Below are 26,208 nucleotides of genomic sequence, written 5' to 3'. Positions count from 1 at the left end.
CATATGAGCACCTCATATGAGCACCTCAAATGAGTACCTCATATGAGCTGCTCATATGAGCACCTCAAATGAGCACCTCAAATGAGCTGCTCATATGAGCACCTTAAATGAGCTGCTCATATGAGCACCTCAAATGAGCTGCTCATATGAGCACCTTAAATGAGCTGCTCATATGAGCACCTCAAATGAGCTGCTCAAATGAGCACCTCATATGAGATGCTCATATGAGCACCTCAAATGAGCACCTCATATGAGCACCTCAAATGAGTACCTCATATGAGCTGCTCATATGAGCACCTCAAATGAGCACCTCATACGAGCACCTCATATGAACTGCTCATATGAGCACCTCAAATGAGCTGCTCATATGAGCACCTCAAATGAGCACCTCATATGAGCACCTCAAATGAGCACCTCAAATGAGCACCTCAAATGAGCACCTCAAATGAGCACCTCAAATGAGCACCTCATATGAGCTGCTCATATGAGTATCTCAAATGAGCACCTCATATCAGTTGCACATATGAGCACCTCAAATGAGCACCTCATATGAGCTGCACATGTTCATTAATTGCAGTTGCACTTTTGACAGCCGGAAGCCGTAGCCAGTCACTGGTTCAATACTTGATTTGATAGCCATAAGAAAAAGATTTATTGGCCCAAATTAACTTTGACGAAAACGTCTTTAAATATTTGCCCTGTCAGAATTTTATATTGATCCCAATATTAATTCAATGGTGGAATATTGTATAAATATTTTAGAATTATTTCTCCAATAATCGTTTCTGCCAGGGTGGGAAACACTTAAGATGAAAGTAAAGCAATTTTTTTTTTTTTTGCTTTTTCACGTTCAACTAATTTTTTCCTTTTTTTATTTTTGTTACGTGTAATTAAAAAAAATAGCGAATTTAATTTATCAACAAAAACAAAAAATTAGCTTGAGAATTTTAATTTTTCAGAGTTGAGAAATTTTTTGTGCACAAAATTTCAATAGAAAAAAATCCTTGCATAATTTCGCTTTAGAAATTTCCGAGCGAAATAAATAAGCAATTTTAAATTAAGTTTGATACAGATTTTTGTGTTAGCTTTGGATTTAAATTTTGCCCTCATTTCCATGATCCTCACAAAATTCTGATTGGAAAATTTTTTGTTCATTGCAATTGGCCAAAATCTAAAAAGTTTGCGAGCATGTTGACGACCTTTTATTTACCAGCTCATTTGATTTTAGCGCGGGTTAAATATTTATCCCGTAGAGGGGGCTAAGAAAAGATATCCCCCAATGACTTGGGGAGAAAAAATTGAAGGCGGGACAAAAAATATTTAACCCGGGACAGTGGTCTAAATTTTAACCCTTTGGATTTATCCCGGGATAAAAGATATCCCGGGAGAGCTAGGTCTATTGAATCTCCCCCATTATTTACTGAAATTACTAATATTTAATTGTAATTAACATAAAATTAATCATTTATTCACTTTGTGAGTGTTTCTCAATTGATATCCATGTTTTTTTGACTACTAAATCCTAAATTTCAGTAACGAAATTGAATCCCAATTTTTTTCCAACCTAACTTAAGTAGGGGTGCAAAATCAGTGTGGGGTTTGATTTTGTGAAATCTTTTTCACTAGCGGGGCGCACTTAAAAACTTTCTTTCAACTTTGGCCGTTCTCATGGGACGCCGCCGCGGACGTGCGAAAAGAGCGCGTAGGCGGGCGCGGCAGATAGCAGGGGAGTGTTTTTTTCTGTGGAGTAACGAAGGTGTTGTGCGTGTTGCAGGGGAGCACCAGGCGGCGATGCATCATGGCGCTGGCTGGCGGACGAGCGGCCCGCTGAGTGCCTTGCTGCTGGTGTGCGGTTTGTGGACCACGCTGGCCGTGATGTAGCCCTGCTGAAGAGACATATCTGCAGTACAAACTGACTTTGTCCTCCGCCACCATGTGTGCAACAAGGACCGACGACGAGCTAGTGCCATCAGACTTTTTTCCGATGCTCACCCCCCACGTGTAACATAAATAACGTAAAAAGGAAGAAAAAAAAACACACACCCACACACATATATACAAAATACACTCACGAGTTTCTCTCCTCTGATTATTGGTGTTGTTGATCCCCTCACCTGCGAAAAAAAACACACACACAACACATCCCTCAGATCATGTCTTTTTCTGTGTGGAAAATTGAAAGATTTGTGCTGCTCCTGGTGTTGGTTCAAAAGGTCATTCTTTACTTCGCGCGTGCGACACGAAACGCATGGAATTCCCTATGGGAACCGAGCGACTAATTGGCGTTGCGATCTCTCTCTTTCTCTCCCCTCATGTTTCTCTCAATGAACACATTATCAACATAATCATGATTTCGAATGCGAGTACAAACGCCCCCCTAATTAGTGCTTTTAAAATGTCATTACGCTCGCAACCAACGAGTCACCGAAAAAAGTTTCGATCAAAAAATAAAGTAAAAAAGTCGCCGTTATCATTCAGCCAGATTAAATGTTCTAATTAAGCGTAACTTTTTGACATTAGTGAATTTTATCTGTGTCCTTTGTGGATCACCTGGCGGGAGCAGCCGCGCGATTTTGGAGGGAGATGACCATTTATTTATTATCAATTAAGTAATGCTACTTTAAATTTATTTGTCCCCGTCTTGGAAGCAATTTTCATCTATGTATTCTATTCCCTGATGATAAAGCTCCCTTCGGTGCTTATCGGCTGAAAAGCTTTCAAAATTAGCAAGGTGCTGGGTGGACTTCATGAACAATTTGGCGAAGGCATCCCTAAAACGGCACAAACTTCAAGCAGACACGTTCATGAGTAAATAGATGTTTCTTATTAACTTTTGCCATTGGATTGTTTTGTTCAAAAAGTTCAAAAAGCTTCATTAATATGAGAAAGCGCTTCTCCCTTCAAAATTGTAAAAAAGCTGATGTGAAAGCGCGAAGTGAAAAAGTGTGACCTATCAAGCTTGCAGCACGGTTTTTGCTGGAAGAGAGAAGAAGATTTTAGAATAAAAGAGACTTTTGAAGGGAAGCCACCGTTTATTATCATGTGATGTTGTAATGAGTATTTTCAATAAAATCGATGAAAACCAACTCGCTCTTCTGCAATTCATCATTTTCTGACCGCACAATGCAATTCAATATTTTTTTGCAGCACGACTGCACAAAGTGATACTCAAGTTCTGTCCTTGAGCAAAGAGGGATGTATACTTTCTCCATCACAGGTGAACATGTTTTTTCGCATAGCCGGATGCTTTATTAAATTATTTTATTATCTCAACTCGAGCTGTATAATGTCATGGCCTGACGTAAACCACCACGGCGTTTAATAGGACGTTCTCAACTTGTTTGCTCGACTTTCGCAAGCGCACCATAATTAAATTACCGTCTCCTGATGAGCCCTTAAAGCTGGAGGAAGGCAACAGGGCGAATGCCACGAGGCGAAGTCAGCGGACATTTATTTGCATAGCATGTGATAAAAGCCATTTATTTTCTGCTGCTTTATCGTGTGCAATTAAAATACTCACGACAATGCGAGCACTCTTTGAGCTTCTTCATATTTTATTGCCCAAACCTTGCTCTCTGCACAGTCTCATGGCGATTCCTTAATTTTGAATTAGGGAAAAATTGTTATTATTTATTTATTATCAAGTCAACATAGTTTCAATTGCATCGCAAAAACAAAAATAAATATAAGGACAGATGGGAAATAGCGAAAGTTTTGAATAATATATGAACTAAATTTAATTTCTATTCAAAAAAAAAATATTTTTTTTTTTTTATTTTTTTCATTTACTTACTCAAATTAAAATGTTGTCACTTTTTGTATTTTGCTTAGCCAATTGAATTGAATTTTCGTTTGTAGTTAAAAAAAAAAAAATTAGTAAAAAAAATCTATTGATCAAGAGGCACACGGCACACTTCTAATTTTACAACCTTGAACGATTGTGAGTGCCTGAGTGGAGAAAAATCCGTGAGCAAGTCGCTCGGCACGCAACACCAGTCAAGCTAGCGATCCATTTTCAGCAAAGACACGCGAACGTTTGATGGTTTCAATTAATTATAAGATGATTTGCGCAACAAGGTGATTTGCTGGAGCGAGAAAACCTTCGATCTCATTCTGCGCTAGCTCACTCTGCGATTTCTGGATTGAGCCTCTCAAGCAAAGCGCTCGGCTCAAATTCAACTGAGTGAGCTGCTGCACATCACCATCAGTCAGCACAAGTTTGCTCGCCCGCGAGCGAGGCCTTGTTTCCTTTCTAATCCCCAGCGTCGTCCTTGCAGTCCATTTGCATTCCTTGCAATTTGCCCACATCTTGATTCCCTCTGCGCGTTTTCAACTTACGACAGTGCATTGCTGGAAGAATCGTTTATTCCTTTTATCATCCGCTGCAGAAGCGCCATTAAATATTTTATCTTTGCAGGTCAGACAAAGATATTTTCAATTGGACGATTTTATGAAGGACAAATTTCCTTGTCATATAAAAATTATAAAATTGAGTTGCTTATGGTTGATTGGAAGGAAAATAATAATAAATAATAATAGTATTATGTTTATTTTGTAATGTTTCAAAATGAAGGTTTCCATTAGCAACTTGTTTGATTTTTCCAAGAGTCTTGATTTGAGGGAAATCATAACAAAATGCTAGTGAAATATGAAATAACACGCAAATCTTTAAATTCAAAAATATTTGTCATTTTCCTGATGAACTAGCTTTCAGCTTCCTCGGCTTGAAAATGTATATTAAAAAATACTTTTTTGTTTTAAACAATCAAGTACATTTGGGAGGTCAAATTTATGTTTCTCAAAGTATTGTATTTTGTTAATTTGTCCAATTTTTGCAATCCTTTTTGATAAAAATATCTTGCAAAGCAAATTTTTGTCCCTGTGCAATTTTTAAATGAATTCATGTTTTATAATGTTTTTAATTATTAAATTCCACCTTTTTCCCCTACAGCAAAATTATAATAATGGAAAATAAGCGCCAATCTTGGGATACTTTAGTTTTCACCCCAGGTCTTCGCACGAAAAGATCTGAATTTTTGATCACTGCCCGCGGGAGCCATTGCCTGGAAAAAGGTGCGATGAAAGGCCATTCGCACCTTATTGCTCGGCTTTAAAGGAGGGCATAATATCTTATTCACGCGCCAATTAATTTGCTGCAATTTGCAGGCGGAGAGACCGCGGCCGGTGTTAAATCATTCACTTATTCGCTGCCGTCGCCGGTGGGGGTGATAAATACATACACAGGGCCTAATAGTCTCGTGCAAAAGATTGCCAGGGTCAACACTCAACACTATAATGTGGTCCAACGTGCTCACACACAGCGCCGCTTAATTATGCAACCTCACCTGCTCGTGGCTCCATTATTGAGAATGATTCTGGTCGCTAGCCGGGGTGGCTCGCTTTGCTGGTTCGCCCGTCGAGATAAAGCCATACTCTTTAGCATTTTATTATGCCGCACCAACATAGCTATTTGTGTGACTTTTTATTCGCATCCCGCAGAAATTACGTGACTCCTACCACGAAATATGGATATGTGACGCAGAAATTACAAACAATGAACACTTTTTTTGCAGATTTTTTTCTTCTATTCAATGTATACATTAATTTACACATTTTCAAAATTAAATAGTTATATAGGAAAAATTATTACTGGCGTCGTTTGACTTATTCCTTGGCATAATTGAATCAGGATAGTTGATAGTTGAATTATTTTATACCCAGAATGCAACAATGGTAGAATTTTGGCCTTTCTGCAATGTTTCTGAACTGGAGCAGATATTCATAATCAATTATCGTAATTGACTATGTTGAATTTTATAAAACAAATTACAGAAAATATAGAATTAAAATCAACAAATTCATTAATTTTCCATATACTCATGCTAAAAATTCCAAAAACAAAACTTTGAAATGTAAAAAAACAGATTTCATAGAATTTACTAGTTAAAATTGCGAAAAAGTAAAAATAAAAATTATTTCAAGAATTTGACATTCGAGGATTCATTTACTAAAAAAAAAGTTTAATTTTATTGAAGATCAAAATTGATAAATGACCTATTTTGCGTCATTTTGCAAATTTCATCCCTGGGCAAATATGTGAGTCGGCTTGGTTGGCAATACGAGGAGCTGTAAAAATAATTTGGCTTGCTCATTTCGAGCTCACTTTTACAACTTTTTAACGCAGCGCAAACTTTATTACAGCCTACCTACACGAGCTGCTGCATTTTTGCCTTATCTCCTTCGTTTGCTCGCAAGAGCGAGGTGGTGCGCGACACTCATTTTACGGCAGACGCTGCACGCTGGTAATAGCAGTCATATTCTAATTAAAACAGAGACCCCGAGCCGCGGGCGCACCGCATGAATTCTTAATCCGGGCGGCTCAGCCCGTGTCATAATTTCAGTGCAGTGCAGCTAGTGCGGAGGAGCAGCCAATTAGGCCCCTTCCGTCGGCTGACACGCGCTAAGCCATAAAACACGCCAAAGCGAGAGAATAAGTCGGCGAGACCCTCGCCCAAATGCCGCATGAAATTATCACGACTTTAGACCAATCTTATGAGATTCAAGCATGCGATGCGATATTTTCATTCGGAGCAAAAATTCGTTGTGGACGTCAGTTGTTGGTGAAAGATTGACATGCAAAAATTGACTATGGACGTTTCAATTTTCCCAATCTTTGCGCAAAAACAAACAAGACTGACGACGTGAGCTAAATGTCTGGAGGTTTTGTGCTTTGCAAAAAAATTCACTGTCCTGTCAATCGCAGTTGCTGAACATCTGAGAACAAGCCCAATGATGAATTCAGTAGCCTTCTGATAAAAATATGGCATGCAAGACTATTGTTGAATATTTTCGAAGGTTTAACAAGAAAATAAAACAAGGCTTTGTTTCTTGTTATATATAAGTGTATAATTAACGGAAGGTTAATTAAACGTAAATTAATTTTTCATTGAAAAATTTACAAACTAGCATAATTACTGCTATCGTGTTTTAGAGTAATTTTAACTTCCAGAAAACAAAAAAGCTTTAAATTATGATTGCTCTTCACTGACATGAAACCGCATGAAACGTACTTTTTGCAGCGCGCTCCATTGAAAATCGAAGAATTTTCAACAAACGTTCATTGGAAATAGAAGCAGCTTTAAAAATATAGCACCAGAACTAATAAAGTTGAATACACAATACATGTAATTTTCTCTTCAAAGATGAAAACGATTTTAGTGGCAAGTGTAATTAAAGCAATTTTTCTGCAACGAGGAAAAGCCCGATCTCTTCATTTCCATGATCATCTCCTCGAGTGTCAACTTCTTTAAAAAAATAATTAAAGCTCTTGCAAAATTGTGCTTGTTCCACAAATTCTGATGAGCAAAATATATGGAACATATGATCTATTAAATTCTAGACTGGTAATTTTGGGTTGGCAGCTATGGCTTCTTATACTAATACTGGTTGCCAAAGCCGGTATCCACAGCAAGATTCGATCCACAGACTAACACGCATTTTGGAAAATATGACCCATAATCAAGGCGAATTACTTCCAGTTGCATTCAAATTCACTAAATAGCGATAAATTTCCTTCCTTGAGGGCATGCAGAGCGACGCGCATACATAGAGCTCCAGAGACCGCCAACGTGCAATAAATCTCGACTGCAGTATCTAAATCAGCTCTTAACATTCGCCGTATAACTCACCTGAATTTGACTGCGCGTCAGTTAATCGCCTGAGCTGTACCACGGTAAGGATCGATTGCCCACACCGACCTAGTTTAATTAGCCAGTTTGTCACGGCAGTAGGAAAAGTCCGCGGCCAGGCAAGAGCAAAGTTTGTCGCATTTCGGACGAGAGTGCCGAACTTGTGCTAGAGTGAAAAATGGAACTTATGGTCATCGGTGGCAGCTACACATTTTCTATGGGTAACAAACGTATAAAATCTTAAACATTTGCGACAAAAATAAAAACAAGATTGTATCCACTAAAATATAAAATATATATATATTATCTGCTTATAGAACAATTCTTTCTGAATCAAACTGGCCAACAATTTTATTTAGCAATTTTTTAAATAGACGAGTTAATTTGGGTCTTTGGCAAACACTTAATGAAAATTAATTATTATATATGATTTTATCTTGCAAAAGAACTTTCTTTCATCCTAATAAAAAATACGTGCCACTTTACATACATCAAAAACTAACAAACCACACTTAAACGCGGCAACGTGAACAAGAGGAAAATGATATGAAATTTTTTAACTAAAGTTGAGCATATATTTGAATTTTTTTTTTTTTAGTATTTTTCAGTGCTCGGTACTATTTTCCGTCGGCTCCGGCGTTGTTTTGTTCTGGACCATTAAATTCAGTCGGCCACTGACAAATTTAGAGTGCGGACAGAGGCACGGACTTGTGATAAAAGTGTCACAAAAATACGAGCAACAGTCAAAATTAGTGGTCCAATAGCCGCATACTTGGAATTTCTTTGGGGAACGCGATGAATCCGCAAAGTTGACCCGGCACTGCCGGCGGGGCTAAAAGGGATGCAGTCAGTCACTGCATCCCCAGCGAGGCAATTACAGCACACAAATGCGGGGAGGAGAGGCCGCCGGCGGACAGAAAGTAAATCAGGGATGAGATTCTGCCAGGCCGGAGGAGCGAGCATACGCGCGGCAACGCTTCTTTGGAGCGGCGCCAAACGGCGTTCATTATGCTCTCGTTAGGAACCCTTTTTCGGTTAATGCTGCCTGTCAAACTGCGCCTAAAATATTTAATCTCGCAACCCAAAACATGCGGCAAACAATAAAAGATTTATTAACGGAGGGACTGCGAGAGAAAGCTAGTGCGGACGCACCACAGAGAATGCACTGCATAAAGTAGCTGGTGTGGGAACGAGATGTGTTACAGCGGCGCCGGATGACGTTAGTTGCGCCACGGCTGCCTTGGGAAATTATAAATTCAACACAGATCTTCACTGCGTGAGTGTGTAAGAAAATTGGATCTTAAATTGCCACCACTGAGACTATTAATGAGATTGTCTTGATAATTATATAATATGTAGAAAAGCATGAAAATAAATCAATATCTTTTGTGCCATAAAAAGATTCGCGCTTTAATAATGTGCATAAGTAAAAACCAATGACATATTATAAATTTGATTCAAAAGCAATGAACCTTGGTAAAAAAATCACATTTTGTCAATTCACAATTAATTTTTTTCAAGCTAAATAACTTTTGGATCAATTTCCATTTAAAATCATTACACTCAGATTAAGAGTAAATATTTCAAAATTACAAAATTTTGAATCAAATTGTCCCCCCTCTTATTTTGTTCCATTCTTAAATATGATTTTTAAATTTCATATAACAATAAATATAAGTATTTCAAACGTCCTTTAAAACAGATTTTTATTCTTTTTATTTATTCACATTATTATTCTTTTTAGAAGAAAACACATCCAAGAAAATAAAAAAGGGGCTTCGTCCTCCACGATGAAATTGTGTTAATTAAAAAAAAAATGTTTACGGGTTTCAAATCATGTTCGCAAAACAATATTTTATTTTTATTTTACAGGATAATTTATTAAAAAAAGCTTCGTAATTATTCAATTTATTTTCTTGAAATATCAAGTAAAAAATTATATTAATTATTTCAATAAATATGTATAGAAGCAATCTAATTATGTGTTATGTGTGTATAAATTTATCAAAATTTTCTTTGGTCTTGATTGAGACCTTCTCCGTGATGTGCAAAATACATGATGCCAATTTCCTGTCGCCGCTAACGCTCAAACCGACAGACTTTTCGTGCACACGACCAAACAGGAAAAATCCAGAGCGAGTGAAATTCCGACAATAAAGCACCGTGTGCCATAATGTCTGACGTTGAGAGGAACGATCCGTTTTTCTCCTGCACTCAGCAGCCTCATTTTGTTTCAAGCACAATTTTCATCTAAAGGCTTTGTGGTAAAAAAAAAAAAAACCAAGATCCATTCGGACACTATATAAGCATATAAAATATTGTCCATTTAATTCATCCGCATCCTTGCAACTCTTATATTTTGTGCTCGAGACGCGAGCAGCCTCTTGGGCATCAATAATGAGACAGCGCCTGCCAGTTAACAAAGTTACGACAGAGCAGTAAAATTGAAATATCAAATGGAAAAAGTTTCATCACAAAAGTCAACTGCTCAGATTTCTTTTCATTTCCAGCAGTAAACTTTGGATTCCAAGAGTCACCTTTAATCTTGATCCAAGCCCAATCTTACATTTAAATTCACTATACTTTGATCGGCTTAAACATGGCTGCAGATCCTTCAATTTACAAAATATAAATGCTGGGCTTCAACGCAATCTCTTCTGCGCTTTGCTTGAAAAAGTTTCAAAATCGATTTAAAATAATTTTTAACATGTCAGAACAAAAATTAAATAAATATACAAGTATGGTATGTAGAGACAACTAACTTTGGTCGGGAATTGTATTTTGATTTTTCTTTTTACATTATGGACAATTATGGAGAAGGTGATTGAAACGAGTGGATGATTCAATCAAGCACCGGCCGATAACTCCCTTTGGAGTTGGCTGGACTTGTAACTTCATTCAAATAAATATACTTCGTTTAAAAAAAAAAAAATTATTCTCTCGCAGCAAGTCAGATAAGATATGGAAAAGTCGCATTGGGAGAGAATTGGCAGTCATAAGGTCTTGAAAAAAAAAAACACTATAGGGCCAATTTGGAAGAAAAAGTATTTCCAAATTAAACCTACTCGCCGAGCTGGAGTCGTAAACGGGAAAAAATATATAAAAAATAGTCTTTACATGCAATTTCAAACAGCATTATTAATAGCTACAAATGCATTATTCAGCGATCAAGGAGAGTTCAGTATATCGCGCAATGTGCCCAAGCGATTAGCCGCCGACCTTTTCATTAGCTTCTGTGCACACAAGCTCAAGTAAAAGAAAGACTACAGCATCCACATAAACACACCACACGTGTGGTCTTTGTAACATGTCGATTGAATATCTCGTGCAGATTGCGAGAGAGTCGCCTGGGTGAACTTAGCTCACAGATTCTCTCTCTCTCAATCGGCGGGCTCTCTTTTGCAGCTGCCACGTCTCTCAACAATGGTCGGCATTTATTGGGGTCACGATCGGTGCAATACGTGCGTCGTAATTGCGATCGTGCTCGAAACTCGGTGCAGTCAATATGCAGTCATAAAGCATCAAACTTTATCGAGCGCACACAACTGCTGCTCGAAAAGAGCCAGGGCGGTTTATCTGAGCCAGGCCGAGCTTCACATCATCATCATGTGTGCGCGCCTCCAGTTTTATTACGCAACACCATAAAAGATTCCAGTTAATAAAAAGGGTTCCGCTTTTACGAACGAGAGCGCGGTGATTTTCACGTGCTTGCTCTCTTGGCCGTTCCCTCCCGCTCTAATCACAGAAGCTGCTGCAGCAAAGTCCAGGCAAGTTTTGCAGTTTTGCTGAAAGGTGTTAAGGGCTCTCGCCGCGAGTATCAGGTGAACCAAAGACCAATCCAGCTATATAAGAAAACAAGCTTTTACCCATCGCGCCGCTACGCCTAGCTCTTCGCCAACTCCTTTGCTTTGCATGAAAAATTAAAAAATAGCTCGAGAAACAGGAAACGTTGTGTGGTATTTTGAGATAATAGGCCAGGTCCTTTTAAGATTAGGCTCTGCGGGAGAAAAGTGGAACTCGGCCTCTCATTGCCCACTTGTGTTGTTCTTGGGGAATTGCTGCGCTCGGCCGGACTGCTTTTGCTCTCTAAAATCATTAACCTCATGAGGCTATTCTCTGGCGTAGACTAATCTCATCACGGTTGGTTGCCCCAAACTGGCCAATAACGAAATTTGCAAAGGAAGCTAAATGGCGCGTTCATGCTCTGCCCTATGAAATTTAGGCGCCCCTTTTTGTGAGCAAGCAAGAAAAATGCCAACCAACTCGTACATTAAAGCTCATTCTAATCTGCACTAAGCAATCGTTAAGAAACAAAATTGCTAGAGATAAAGTTTTAATTTGGTCCTGATTAAATATTTATAAATTTTTAAATAATATTTACAATTATTTATTTATTTAGTCTTCATTCAGATACAATGAAATGCACAACATCTTACATCAAGTCAATAAAATAAAAATTAAATATAAAACACTGAAAATACAACTGTCTTTTTAATAATCTAAAAAAATATACACACTAAATTTTGAGATTCTATTAACTTTTGATAGCTCGATTCAATAGCTCCCATAATCAATCAAAATGTTCAATTTTGTGCTTTTTCCTGTGCCCAGCTTTTCTTTATTCTCTTTGATCTGCTTTTGACCAATTAAGCAGAAATGCTGCGCATATTTTGTCAGTATTTTTCACAACGAACTTTGTGCTTTTTCCATCAAATTTTCAGTGCGGCCGTTTTCAATAAAAACCCATATTGGCCGCTGGTGGAGTTGGAGTGAACGCGGCCGGGCGGCGCAGCGGAATCCTATTTTCCACTCGGCCGCTCCATAAATATTCCATGATATTTGCGATGTCCGTGATGGCTTGAATAATTCAGGCTGAGCCTTCTTTTCAAGTGTCACCCTACCGCGCACATTTTCGCAAAATGGAATTATTCCGGCCAACCTTTATTGGGTCTTTAATGGGCAGCTGCGGAAGACTCCTATAAATGTGTGGGTCAAATTTTTCATTAAGAAGTTGTAAGAAGTAGAAGTATTTTTGTTGTAATATTCCTGTCCTGTATTTTACCATTAAAGTGGAGGATTATAAAACAAAAAATTGATTTTAAAATTAATATTTGGCAGCAAAAATTAACGTTATGTCTAAGAAAATATCTCAAGTTGAAGTTCGATCAAAAGTGATAAAAAAAACCTTTTGTAATTTTTTATATTATGTCAGAATAGATCTATACGGAATAAATATTATCTGAATCTATGAATATGCAAATCAAAGGGATATTTTTGGAGCTTGGTTGACTAGCCTGGAGAAGTAGCAGAGTTAAAAAGTTTTCGTAAAACGAGTCAGGGGAGGTTACCTTGTGAGAGGCCATTAGGGCATTCGATCATCGACCTCACGCCAGCGCAGGAGCGCTCTGGAAAACATCACGGCCCTTACCAACCGGCGGAGGGAACGCTCAGCAACGCCCTACCAAGGACATTGTATGTACATTATTAAGTCACCGAGCCGAGGACCGTGCAGAAAGGCGTCCTCCTGCCTCGCTTTGGTCAGCGAGCGACCCGCAGACGATTTCCTGGACGGAAATTTGCACAATCGGTCGATCTTCTCGGCGGTAAAAGACCACGGGCGCAAGCTCTCCGGACGATCAGATCAGGACGGTGACTGCGAAACGGTTTCGGATTTCGGACGAATCACAAGGGAAGAGTTCACTCACATACTGACTGCCAAGAGCCGTTGAAACTATCTGAAATTCCGAAAGATTAAATTAAATTTGAATAAAATTATTTCCAGTGACTTACTAGAGCTGCAACACTCAGACAAAATAAATGCAAATAAAGCTGCAGAACAAAGTTTTTTTTCATTAATATAAATTTATTAATAGCGTATGCAGTATGCCATCTGAAATCACCTCAAGTGCATCTGAATAACCTCTCTTTGATGTTAAAATTATAATACCTATATTTTATGATCATCTCTTATGACTCTTATTTTCCCAGTTATAATGTAAAGGCTGTGAATTTGTGAGACAAAGTTAATTTCCTTGTAGCGTAACACTTTAGTAAGTCTTAAATAATATCTTCATGAAACTGAATAAATTTGAGTTACAAAATTTTGGAGGAAGTAAGTTTGGCACAATCCCCTGCATTGTGGTACATAGCCAGAAGCACAAAGATTTTACTTCTTATTTTGCAGTACTAAAGCTTTCAGCTCTAGCAGTGCACTTCTTTCCGATCAACCAAGGGTAAACATAACAGCAGTAGGGATTCATCATCAATCACAAAAAAAAAAAAAAAAAAAAACAGCAGTGTGTATTGACAAATGGAGTAGACATTTAGACATTGAAAGTAAAAAGGTTGAACCATAGAACAACCACTGGCTCAGTCACGAATCGCAATATGTGTCCGGATCACTGGCACAGTAGTGGCCTCGACCGCTGCGGCTAGGCCATCTTGTTGACCACAGCCTGGTGCAAACTTGCCAACTGGCCTGTCCACTTGTCAAGCGCCGAGTACCTAGCAGCGCCCAGCGACTGCCTGTCCAGCTCCAGCACTTGGTTTACCTGGTCAATTCTTCCTCTGATCACACTGAAATTTTGGCACAACCAATACAAAATTCCAAAATTTTTTAACATTTGAAGCTCTTACTTGTCAAGAATGCACGACACTAGGAGACTTTCAACTTCATTGGCATCAATGTTCAATTCCTTCGAAATAAATGGGATGTGTATTCTAGTATAGGGCTTAATAAGCTTGATCAGAACCCGAGTTCTTATATTCCTCAAAAGATCTAAGTTTACTTAAATTAGACATGTAACATTACTAATTTGTAACCAAACCTTCAATATGCTCTCTAATGAAAGGGTCGTACATGATGTTCTTTCTGTTCTCCTTAAGGATCTTTTCAAACTCGTTTATGTCATTATTTTGGTAGGCTGAAACTAGATTAGTCATTGCTAGAATTTCAGGATCGTTTTTATAGGGTTTGGCTTCTTGGGAATCAAAGGGATTGATGCCAGATTTCATTAGCCTGTAAAATATTAGAATTCAATTGAAAATTCTGGACCAAATCAAATTGCTTACATATTTGCAAGTACTAGTTATTTGAGGCATGTGGTACGTCTTGGACTGCCTGACTCGTCGTAATTTTTGAACGCCTCGAAGAAATCTGTATGGGCTTTTTCAAACTCGCCCTTTCTCAGATGCATTTTACCCCCACATTCTGGAAGAAGATGGTTATAAATTACTAAAATTTCCTGTTATGAACAATGCAAACCTCTAATGACGCCCATGATAAAGAGTGGGGGATGGCCGACTTAATGTGCAATGACTGCTCGTATAGTGTTTTGAGCTTTTTGTTGTTCTTCTGAGCTGTGTACATCTGAATCTCAAGGGCGTAAATTTCTAACAACTGGGTGCCCTTCTTTAAGTCATCCTCTCCGTCATCAGTCTGGCATGATTGGTGAAGTTGCTTTAGAATTTTGGCAAGCTTTGTGTAGTCCTCTCTATCAAAATACAATTTCCCCAACTTCGTGTTTGTTTTGAACCATAATCTATCATTCTTGGCATCTTTCAACGCATCTAGAGTAGTTTCATAAAAGTCTTGGAGAAGTTCCATCTGGAAATCAAACTAAATGAGCATGATACAATTTACCGGAATTTTTAAATTTTTGTATTACATTTTTAGAGGTGGAGATGTATTGAATTGATAGACTTCTCGCTGTGGTTCCTTGTGACTGCACTCTTAATGTAGGTAAGCAATTGCTTATATCTGACCATCATCTCCTTATAATTACTCTGAATGGAAAATTTATAAATTAAAATATTGTCTCATTTAATTTTTTTTTTTTCATCGGATGTACCAATTTTAAGTTGATTTTGATCATCTGCTTGAGTGCTTTGAAACCCCATTCTCCTTTCTCGCCACCTTCTAAATCCAAAACCCTTTTGAAATGAGGCCAGGGCAGCATTGGGGTCATCCTCTTTCAGAGATTTAGAGTTGTAGTACTGATTTTCCAAATCAACGTCCGGCTCAGAGTTGCTATCTTCAGAATATTCCTAAAATTTCAATAATTAGTTAATCTTTTACTTAAAAGCTCACTTGTAAAAAAATCGGAAAGTAACACATGTGAAAATCATAATTTTACAGAATACATAACTCTGTTTCCATGGAAGATCTGTACCTGTATGGCTAAATTTAACAACACAAAACCCTAAATTCTGATTTAAAAAATCTTTATGCTTCCGGAAAGACTGAAAGCAAATTAAAGATTTTTATTACATAGTGAAGCAAAGAAATTATTTAACGATAAATTGTTTAATGATATCCATGAGTATGTCTGTTGCGTAAATTAGAATGTTTATAGAATGTAAATGTTAAGTTTTCATTTTATCAAGACTTCAGATCTTTGTTAATATTTGATCTCAAATGGAATAAAAATTTATTGAATTGAAATTAAATTGAATAACTTCATTAAATTTTACTGCATACATATATACTACTGAAAATTAGGTTAATGTGTGTTTTTTTTTTTATAAATTGAGTATTGTCCGAGAAGAATAAATAACAAAGATGATTGATGAGAACTTGAGAAGTATACTAGAATTAATTGTAAATTTAAATGAACATACACCTACAAACAGTACAGACACCCAGAAGCGACTACATACATAAGGAAAGACCCTGCATGTTTTTAGAAAAATCTAAAACTGACATTCCTAAATTTTGATATTTTAGACAAGGGGTCAACTGGTTTGATGTTCATTTCCAGTGAACGCATACAAAATTTTAAACGAAAATATGACAAACAAAGTTTTACCAGCCCATAATCTTCTTCATCCTCGCACATCGGCGTCAGACGTCAGACATCTTGGACTGCTTAATAGGTATGTTTCAGTATGTTTGTACCGGCAAATTTTTAACAAAAAATCGGTTTACAAACGAGCATAGCACGACGTATGCTTTACGAATAAAAACAAATGCTCTATAAAATTGATCCGCACGCAAGATCGGTGCTGAAAATTGCAGAATTGTGCTAATTTTTTGCAAAATCCGATTCTGATGACCGAGAAGTCCCACCAAGCGCGGAAATTTTCAATTGACAAGTTCAACACTAAACAGACAGTACACCCAAGGAGCGCCAAGGAGTGCCAAGGAGCTTGCACCCTCCTTGTTTTCACCAATCGCTGACGTCAGTCATTTGTCTTGTCGTCGCTGATTGGTCCGAGAAAGGGGGCGTGGTAGTCCCATGTCTTCTCTATCCCTAATCTCTCCCCCAAAACAACAACAACAACAAAATCCCTAGGTTTAGCTTTTTTCACAAATTATTATTACAAGCTCATCTAGTATTCCTACCACATTAATATTTTTTGGTAATGCGTTAAATATTCTCGGTATCATATTAGCAAACTAACCCTCATAATTTTTTTAATTTCTTAACGATTCAGGCCAAGAATTGTACATAGCCATGGCTACAAATCGGAAGTTCAAAGAAGCTGTTAAAAGCATGAGCATGCAAGACATGTTAGTGCAATTCCTGTTCAGCATGTGACTGATCCTGTGCCTGCTCCTAGTTAAGGCTAACGTGACCATCTCCGCCATGACTCAGGCAGAAGCCAACAGTGATTACCAGATTAATATTGATGGTAAGTGAAAAAATACTCTGAATCTGATATATGTAAAAGACCTGTCTTTATAATCCTTTTTTTCAGTGCTTTCTCGAGAGATCATAGATGGCAATTGATGTGCCATATTTGAGGTTTTAAGATATTTTCTGCTCCAGTTGCAGAGCAAGTGACCGGTTGTAAAGCTCTCGCGTCTCCGTGCCCATCATTTGTGACAGGCTGAGACGGCGTGCCCATTTGAAAGAGGTTTGTGACAAAGGTGCCCATAGTTCTTGATAGGGGTTGTCCGTAATTCGTGACACAACCATTTTGGACCTTGCTTTAACTTAAAATTCCACCTTAGCTCTGATCGGACCGTTGTCAAAATTAATTGTTAGGCCCTTAGGGAATCTTGGGTGACCTGGTCTCTGAAAAATTAAATTTTTTATGAGCTTGTGATTAATTTAAAGTTGATAAACTTACAAGGAGCTCTTTCTCGCCAGAATAAATGATCCCAGTCACTTCTAATTTGGCATTGAGTTTCACCTCCACATCAAAATTGAGTTTCAGTCGAATTTCCGTTAAGCACTTCGGCAGTTCTGATATGCAGTGCTCTGGGCAGTCGTCCTTCTATAGAAGTAATTCATTAAAATTAAAAAAGTATAAAAAAATGATTTTTTTCTTTACGTTCGTTTTTTTATCAGCTTTCTTCTGCTCCTTTGATTGAGCAAAAGTGATAATGGGCGATCAAAAAGTTTATATCTTAGGCTATGCCCGAATTCGTGACACAACCATAAGAGACCGCTTGCTTTAAAAACTGGCTGATTGAGTAAAGATCTCCTTGTAAATATTTGGTTCAATAATATAACCATGTAAGTTGTAATCTTGTGACATCTATATTATTACTGCATTTAAAGAATAATATTATTTTATGTGCATGTAATACATGTTATCCCACTCCTCCTGTATTTCCCTTCAAACCACAGAAGGCGACACCTCGGTGCCGCACAATAAATAAATCAGTTTGTGTTTGACCTGCAAAGCATATAGTCTGGTTTTTATTCTTTAATTCCTAGAATATTAACATAGTGATTTTAGATAAGTCTTTAAGGTCACCGCACTCCCGGCGGGCTGTGTCCTTGGGCGAGAGGTCTGCAGGGTGAGCCGAAGGCATGACGGGTGAGGGTCGATCAATTGAGATAAGTTATTAAGTGGAAACTAATTAATAAGATTTAAAATTGTAAAGCTGATAAGGGAAATCAGCAGGGGGGGAATTTTAATAAGCAAAAATCAACAAATTGTCAAAATAAGCTTTTATTATAGCATCTTTAAACCTAGAAAGTTCAGGCTAGCAGGCGGAGGAACGTCCTGCCTCTCGTTGACCTCGAGTCCTTGAGTCAACGAGGAATTGGAAGCGTAGACCCGGCGTCCTCCGTTGTCCAGAATTGTGCTGCTAGCAGACAGAGGAGCGTTCTGCCTCTCGTTGACCTCGAGTCCTTGAGTCAACGAGGAGTTGGAAGCGTAGACCTGGCGTCCTCCGTTGTCCAGAATTGAGCTGCTAGCAGACAGAGGAGCGTTCTGCCTCTCGTTGACCAAGAGTCCTTGAGTCAACGAGGAATTGGAAGCGTAGACCCGGCGTCCTCCGTTGTCCAGAATTGTGCTGCTAGCAGACAGATCAGGAGCGTTCTGCCTCTCGTTGACCTCGAGTCCTTGAGTCAACGAGGAGTTGGAAGCGTAGACCCGGCGTCCTCCGTTGTCCAGAATTACGCTGCTAGCAGACAGAGGAGCGTTCTGCCTCTCGTTGACCAAGAGTCCTTGAGTCAACGAGGAGTGTGAAGCGTAGACCTGGCGTCCTCCGTTGTCCAGAATTACGCTGCTAGCAGACAGAGGAGCGTTCTGCCTCTCGTTGACCAAGAGTCCTTGAGTCAACGAGGAATTGGAAGCGTAGACCCGGCGTCCTCCGTTGTCAGATTCAGATTCAGATTCAGAATTATTTTTATTTCATTAAGTCATCAACGAATTGACAACTTTTAAAATACGTCATTCACATATTTATACAATTTACAAATCAAATTTACAACTGAAAAATTCGTTCATGTCATAATACTGATACTTATATACAATTTCTCTTATTTTGCTAATAAACTCGTTACTTTCCAGTCATTTTTACACTAACAGGTAGAGAGTTAAATATTCTTGCTATCATAACTACTGGATTTTGGTTTAATATATCCAAGTGATTTTCAATCTCGACATATAGGTCTTTTACACAGTGCTTGCTTTTTGCACTTTTTGTTTTCGGACTCATACAATTTGGAATTTCTGATTTTTTTCTAAATTTTTCAGGATGATTTATAAGGAATTTCATACATTCTAATATATAGAGAGAGTAAACAGTCAATATACCATATTTAGCAAAAAGTGGCCTACATGTATCAAGCGCACAATTTGCTCTCCAATACTTCAGCCCAGTCATTGCTCTGACAACACGCTTCTGAGCGACGAACACTTTTTGCATGTGTGGTGATGCTCCCCAAATCACAATAGAATACAGTATTTGACTTTGGGCATACGCATAATATACAGTTTTAAGTGAACTTTCTGACACTGTATCGCGCAATATAGTAAAAAGATACGTCACACTTCTCAATTTATTTGCCACTTTTTCACATTGTAGGTGCCAGTTCATTGTCCAGAATTACGCTGCTAGCAGACAGAGGAGCGTTCTGCCTCTCGTTGACCAAGAGTCCTTGAGTCAACGAGGAGTTGGAAGCGTAGACCCGGCGTCCTCCGTTGTCCAGAATTGTGCTGCTAGCAGACAGAGAAGCGTTCTGCCTCTCGTTGACCTCGAGTCCTTGAGTCAACGAGGAGTTGGAAGCGTAGACCCGGCGTCCTCCGTTGTCCAGAATTACGCTGCTAGCAGACAGAGGAGCGTTCTGCCTCTCGTTGACCAAGAGTCCTTGAGTCAACGAGGAGTTGGAAGCGTAGACCCGGCGTCCTCCGTTGTCCAGAATTGCGCTGCTAGTATGCAGAGGAGCATTCTGCCCGTTGGTCAAATCAAGAGCTTGTTCCATCCCGTTGTTGGTCGATATTTGGTCGGGGACTCCGTTCTGCATCTTCTAAGGCCTGCAAAACGAAAATTTCAGTTAGATTTTCAAAAATTCTTTCACAATTCAAAAAAAAAATCTTACTCTAACGAATTCAAAAGAAGAATGAATTTTAAAATCTATTTTATCATTATTGCTTTTTTTTTCAATTGTTGGTGTTTTCAAAATTATATATTTTTGAAATATCAAAAATGTCATTGTTGCCATTTATGCACTTGGCAATCAAAATTCTAAATTAATTAAATTAATGTTGTGAAAACCCAATAAAATTTTTACAAAGTTCATTGATTTCTTAATTATTATGAATTAATATACTTATACATGTATTCTATATCTTAGACGGTTCCCTCGTCATATTATTTTTTTATGTTAATCAAATACAAGAAAATGTGCACAAATTAAATATTTTCAAAAAAAGTTTCAAGAAAAAATTTATAAAAAATATAGGTCAAAAAGTATATAAGAAATATGCATTGTTTATAGATTTAAAAAAGGCCTTCGACTCCACTTCGAGAAAAATTTTTATTAAAAAAGTTGCAGAAAAAAGTAAATTCTCAAAAAGTGAACTCCTTTTGCTTTCGGAACTTCTTGCGATAAGATTCAATTCGAGTCGACGACGGTGTGTCTTTATCAGAATTCTTTCCACAATCAAATGGTTTTAAGCAAGGTATGAATTCTAGCCCAATCTGCTTTAATATTTACATGATGTAATTAAAATTTTTGAAAATGTAGAAGGGGTAGAATTCCTATTCTATGCCGATGACATGGTTTTTATTAGTGACTGTTGCAAAAAACTTGAGCTTGCTATGCGTAATTTTTTGGAATATTGCAAAGAAAACAATCTACAACCTAATTTCGAAAAAACAAAAATCCTGAAATTTACAAATAAAGGCAAGGGTGCCAAAGGGAAAAATAATGAATTAATATGTGCAGGGAATAAAATTGAATTTGTTAATAGTTTTTCGTATTTGGGAGTTGTGTTTCAAGTTTCAACCCTCAGGAACTTCTTTTTCAAAGCATATTAGCGACAGATGCAAAAAGGCCGTCACGGCAATGTATGGCTCGGGAGATTTAAGGAATTTATCAATCGATTGTGCTCGCCGTCTATTTGCATTAAAATTTGCCCCGATAGCTACGTATGGCATTGAAGCCATTTGGCCACACCTAAAGTCTTGCGACTTTTTTATTTTGGAGAAATTAATGACAACTTTTTATAAAAAAGTACTAGGAACAGGGAAATACTGCAGAAACACGTTAATCTACCATTTAATTGCCGCCGAAGAATTTTTTGTCACAACCACCATGAACAAATTCAACTTAACCCCCACTTCGGCATACGAAGAGTTTTTAATTAATATTGAAATTAGAGCTGAAAGGGACTTTGATTTAAACTTCTTTGAAACGCCAGCTATGATAAATGACTGCTGGAAACAACCCCTTTTCAAAAATAGACACGCTTTTACTCGATATGCAATGACTGGGTTTCATTATCTAATTTGTAAAGACAAAAGTTTTCACTCTACTGCTGGCGAGGACTGTGTGTGCGAGCTATGTGACGAAAAATACACCCAATACCACCTTGAGTTCTGCAAGAAAAGACTTCACTCAATAAACTTTTACGCCACGATGAAGAAGAAATAGTGCAATTTAATTACTTGAAAATTATTTCTGTATGAGTTGAACTTTTTGTAAAATCTTCAACTAATTTGGGTTTAGTCGGCCAAATATAGCAACCGCACAGAAAAATATAGCAAAGTGAGAGACTCGTCTGGTTTTTTGCTATTTATTTGAACGTGTTGTAAAATCTTCAACTAATTTGGGTTTAGTCGGCCAAATATAGCAACCGCACAGAAAAATATAGCAAAGTGAGAGACTCGTCTGGTTTTTTGCTATTTATTTGAACTTTTTGTAAAATCTTCAACTAATTTGGGTTTAGTCGGCCAAATATAGCAACCGCACTGAAAAATATAGCAGAGTGAGAGACTCGTCTGGTTTCTTGCTATTTAGTTGAACTTTATGTAAAATCTTCAACTAATTTGGGTTTAGTTGGCCAAATATAGCTACCGCACAGAAAAATATAGCAAAGTGAGAGACTCGTCTGGATTTTTGCTATTTATTTGAACTTTTAGTAAAATCTTCATCTAATTTGGGTTTAGTTGGCCAAATATAGCTACCGCACAGAAAAATATAGCAAAGTGAGAGACTCGTCTGGTTTTTTGCTATTTATTTGAACTTTTTGTAAAATCTTCAACTAATTTGGGTTTAGTCGGCCAAATATTTTTTTTTCTTATTAAAGATATTTATTCATTTTATGATACAAGTCCAGCCAAGCTCGAAAGCTTATCGGCTGGTGCTCACGATAACTGACGAGCAATTTGCTCGCCAGCTATACAACTAGCAAAATATGCACAGAATTATTACAAACAAGTGTGTCATAAGCTAATTCATGGACAAGTACAATTTTTTTATTTTCAATTTCATTTCCGTCTTGGTTTGTAAATTTTTTAATTCGAGTGGCAGTAAATTCCACAGCCGTGGCAAAATGAACTGAGTAGTTCGATCTGTTCGATCAAAATATTTGTTCTCACTCATCGGTTCTATTACAGGATTTTGTCGTAACATTCTTGTGTTATGCGAATGGGTATACGGTACACCATGGTCCGAATCAAAATATTTTACACACAACAAGTTTATTTCAAAAATTTTATCAACCGGCAATACATTCCAGAATTTAAATTGATTTTGAATTGTTTGCTTGTGCTTTCTGGAACACATTTTATACAAAATTTTCTCTTGCAGCGATTTCAGAGCTGTGAGATTTACAGCACCCCAAGCTGTAATTCCGTAATTTAAATAAGAATGAGCTAATGAGAAATACATTATTCTTCTCACATTATACGGCATATTAGCTTTCAGGTTACTGAACTCACATATAATTTTTCTCAGTTTTTACGATATATAATGTAAATGAGGTTTCCAAGATAAATCCTGATCTACAATTACTCCGAGATATTTTGTATCCGTGACTTGCTTTAAAATGTTGCATTTACAATTAATACAAAAGGAATGCAGACAGTCGTAATCATGACAAATTATGTTGAGCATACGTTCTTCACGAGCACTGGGATGACAAAAATGCATACAAATGGTTTTTTTTTGTGTTTACATAAAAACCGTTATCATGACACCATTCAACAGTTTTATCAAATTCGGATTGAATTGTTAATTTACAAATTTCAAAACTTTCATGTGCAAACAAGATTACTATATCGTCAGCAAAAATAAACACAATGCAGTTTTTAAGTAATGGAAATAAATCGTTTATAAACAAAAGGAATAAAATCGGGCATTTGGTGTAAATAAAACTTGGAGGAAAATTTCATTCATCGTTCACGTGCAAATTGGGAAATACCAGCTGCCATTGCTCGTTGATTCTGGAGCCGAAACAAGTGCCCTACGACTGGATGTTGCGCAGAAAATTGGTTTAAATTGGAAACCTGCGAACCCGCCCTTCAGGTCACCCGGGCGCTTAATTGCTCGAAAAGAATTTTCAATTTTTTAGCCATTTCGGTTTGAGAATTTTAAATTCATTGTTGACACAATTGATGAGACTTTGTATATAGAATTCAATTGGAAATTTGCATGGGAAATTAAATTGGTTTTGAGCGCTGGAATTTAATGCTGAAAAAAAAGGAGAACATCGAGAACGAGCAAATTGAGAATTAAATTAAAGAAAAACGGAAGTAATTTTCAGTTGGAAAATTGAGATTATAATCTCAATTTTTCAACACTATAGTGTTGAAAAAAAAGGGAAAAAAGGGAAATGCCGCGCCAGCATAAATTCACTCGCTCGCTCTCGCTGGCCGCCTCGGCCGGCCCTGTGTGTGTCTCTCCTCTCTTGCTTGCACGGCGCACGCAAAGAGAGGCGCTCTTCTCTCGCTCGGCGGCTAAATTATAATTGAGTGGCCGCCGCGCAACAATTTCTTTGGTTATTGGTCTATTAGAAATTAGAAAAAAAGGGAAAAATAGAGTACGGAGTGCATGCCTAGGAAATTAATTAAATCTTATTTGCAGAGGCGCGAAAGTGCAAAGTCTCAAATAAAAAGGCGATATGTTTTTTTATGAATTCGGAATTAAAGTTTTTTTTTCAGTTAGAGTTGAGCGTTATTTAGTTCAAGATTTTAAGCTGAACCTTTGGTTCTCGGATAATTCAATTTGGAATTAATTTTGAGTCGTTCGAGAGTGCCGAAGTTGCAACAGCGCGCATTCTTGCTGCTTTTATTTTTCATCCCTCTCAGCGCGCGCTGTGTAGAGTCTTAAAACACCCACCACCCAAGCCAATACAGCCGCTCGCTTTTGACCGGCCGCCCCAATCAGAAGGTCCCCCGCGAAAGTTAAGTAAAGAATTAACACAGAAGTGATGGCCAAAGGGAGGTGCTCGATTTTGGAATAAATAGCGCCGTTTTCCCTGCAAAGGGGGCATTCGAGAGGAATCGCCAAACGATGCAAAAGGTCTAGGGTTCTCTTCGGAGTTCAGGGCCGCACGTTAAAACTCGATCGGATTGCTGGAGCTCCGGTTAAGAATGCGCAAAGGGCCTCCGTTCTCTTCGGAGTTCACGGCCGCGCATTAAACTCATGTAGTCGGCCGAGAGCCCTACTGAGGTTTGAGACTTGCACATAGCGCCAGGTATCCGAAACACTTGCTTAGATTATCTCCTGCCAAGTTCGGCCGAAATGCGACCAAGGGACGGAGCGAACAGCCCCAAAAGGCCCTAAGAGGTAGCAAAAATACGGAATAGTCAAAGTAGGCTGGGTGCTAAAATGTGCATTTCCTTGTGTTTTAGGCGAAATTACGCGTTGCCGTCAGCAGCCGTTTCGAGCCGCGGAGCTAGCCAGTGGGCCATTAGACCGCCCGCCGCTCGCAGACGGACGATGGAGAGAAAACCCCTTTTTTGCTGACCGAGAAATGACACGCGCGCGATAAAGAAATTTGTGTAATTAGATAGGGCAAAGAAAATAAATAGCATTTTACTTTAAAGAGAAATTTGACGAATTTTAACAACAAAATTAGAGCCCCTTTAAAGCAATAGTTGAAATTTGAGAAAGGTAAAAAAGTTGAATTTTGAGAAAAGTAGAAGTTAATTTGAAAAGAGAAAAAAGTAAAATTTGAGAAAAGAAGAAATTTTAAATTGAGAAAATAAAATCCGTAAATAAGCAAATAAGGAAAAATAATGAGAGTTGAAAATTGGGAAAAAAAGTATGTCACGACGACCGAGTGGACGGCGCTCGGTAGAACAGCGGAAGTAGCCGCTGGCCATCGAGAGGACGACGACAGACGAGAGAGAGAACAGCGGCAGGACGACGGCGTCCTGCAGGTGGCAAGAACCGGGCACCCCTGTGCTGCCTAACTCCAACACGCTCCCCGCCTCCGTTCACCGCTCGCGGAGGCGCCAACCTCGTTCGGGGCCACCTTCGAGTCGCGGCCGGGGTCGAACGGGAGGACCCCGCGGCTCGGCGCACCTGCCCCGTCCGGTGCGCGCGTATGCTAATTGAGTCGAGCTACCCTTCAGGACCAGCAAGGGGGGCGCGATTTGATTTTCGCCGCGCGCCGCACGGCCGGGCAGACCACTCGCTTGGAGCCGCGATACAAGATTTTATTTTTATTTATTTATTTGAAGCTATAGTTTGAGGCACATACACATAAATTTTACAGCAAGGAAGAGTTTTTTCAACTAATTGATGAATTGTAATATGTTTGTTGTTTTTTCTTACTCTCTTTTTACTTGTTTTGTACTATGTTGCAAATGCGGCGCGTCGCAATG

General features: G+C 38.2%; 1 protein-coding gene, 2 long non-coding RNA genes and 1 pseudogene across 10 annotated transcripts in view; 3 read left to right on the top strand and 1 right to left on the bottom strand.

The window, feature by feature from the left end:
- LOC132198901 (zwei Ig domain protein zig-8-like) overlaps positions 1-3,069 on the top strand; it is a 146,297-nt gene extending 143,228 nt beyond the window's left edge. For 6 of the 8 annotated variants that reach the window (XM_059623184.1, XM_059623182.1, XM_059623186.1 and 3 more), the window contains one exon: positions 1,775-3,067. In XM_059623184.1, coding sequence (XP_059479167.1) covers positions 1,775-1,881 — 107 coding nt within the window. In that variant the 3' untranslated portion in view covers positions 1,882-3,067. Of the gene's footprint in view, positions 1-1,774 lie in introns of all 8 variants that reach the window. The other 2 variants (XM_059623190.1, XM_059623191.1) reach the window with 2 other exon arrangements.
- An 8,067-nt stretch (positions 3,070-11,136) lies between these two features.
- LOC132198778 (uncharacterized) lies at positions 11,137-12,914 on the top strand. Its single transcript, XR_009442029.1, has 2 exons — positions 11,137-11,509; positions 12,410-12,914. It is a non-coding gene; the product is annotated as an uncharacterized LOC132198778 (long non-coding RNA).
- Positions 12,915-13,958: 1,044 nt separating this feature from the next.
- LOC132198776 (COP9 signalosome complex subunit 2-like) lies at positions 13,959-16,816 on the bottom strand (annotated as a pseudogene).
- Positions 16,817-16,892: 76 nt separating this feature from the next.
- On the top strand, positions 16,893-18,324 carry LOC132198777 (uncharacterized). The gene is made up of 3 exons (XR_009442028.1): positions 16,893-17,048; positions 17,124-17,321; positions 17,388-18,324. It is a non-coding gene; the product is annotated as an uncharacterized LOC132198777 (long non-coding RNA).
- The last annotated feature ends 7,884 nt before the right edge of the window (positions 18,325-26,208 follow it).

Source organism: Neocloeon triangulifer, unplaced genomic scaffold (assembly GCF_031216515.1).
Source record: "Neocloeon triangulifer isolate White Clay Creek 2 clone unplaced genomic scaffold, ASM3121651v1 ptg000013l, whole genome shotgun sequence".
In the NCBI taxonomy this organism is placed as follows: Eukaryota; Metazoa; Arthropoda; class Insecta; order Ephemeroptera; family Baetidae; genus Neocloeon; species Neocloeon triangulifer.
The sequence above is the reverse complement of the archived record's forward strand: the minus strand, read 5'-3'. Positions and strand labels throughout refer to the sequence as shown.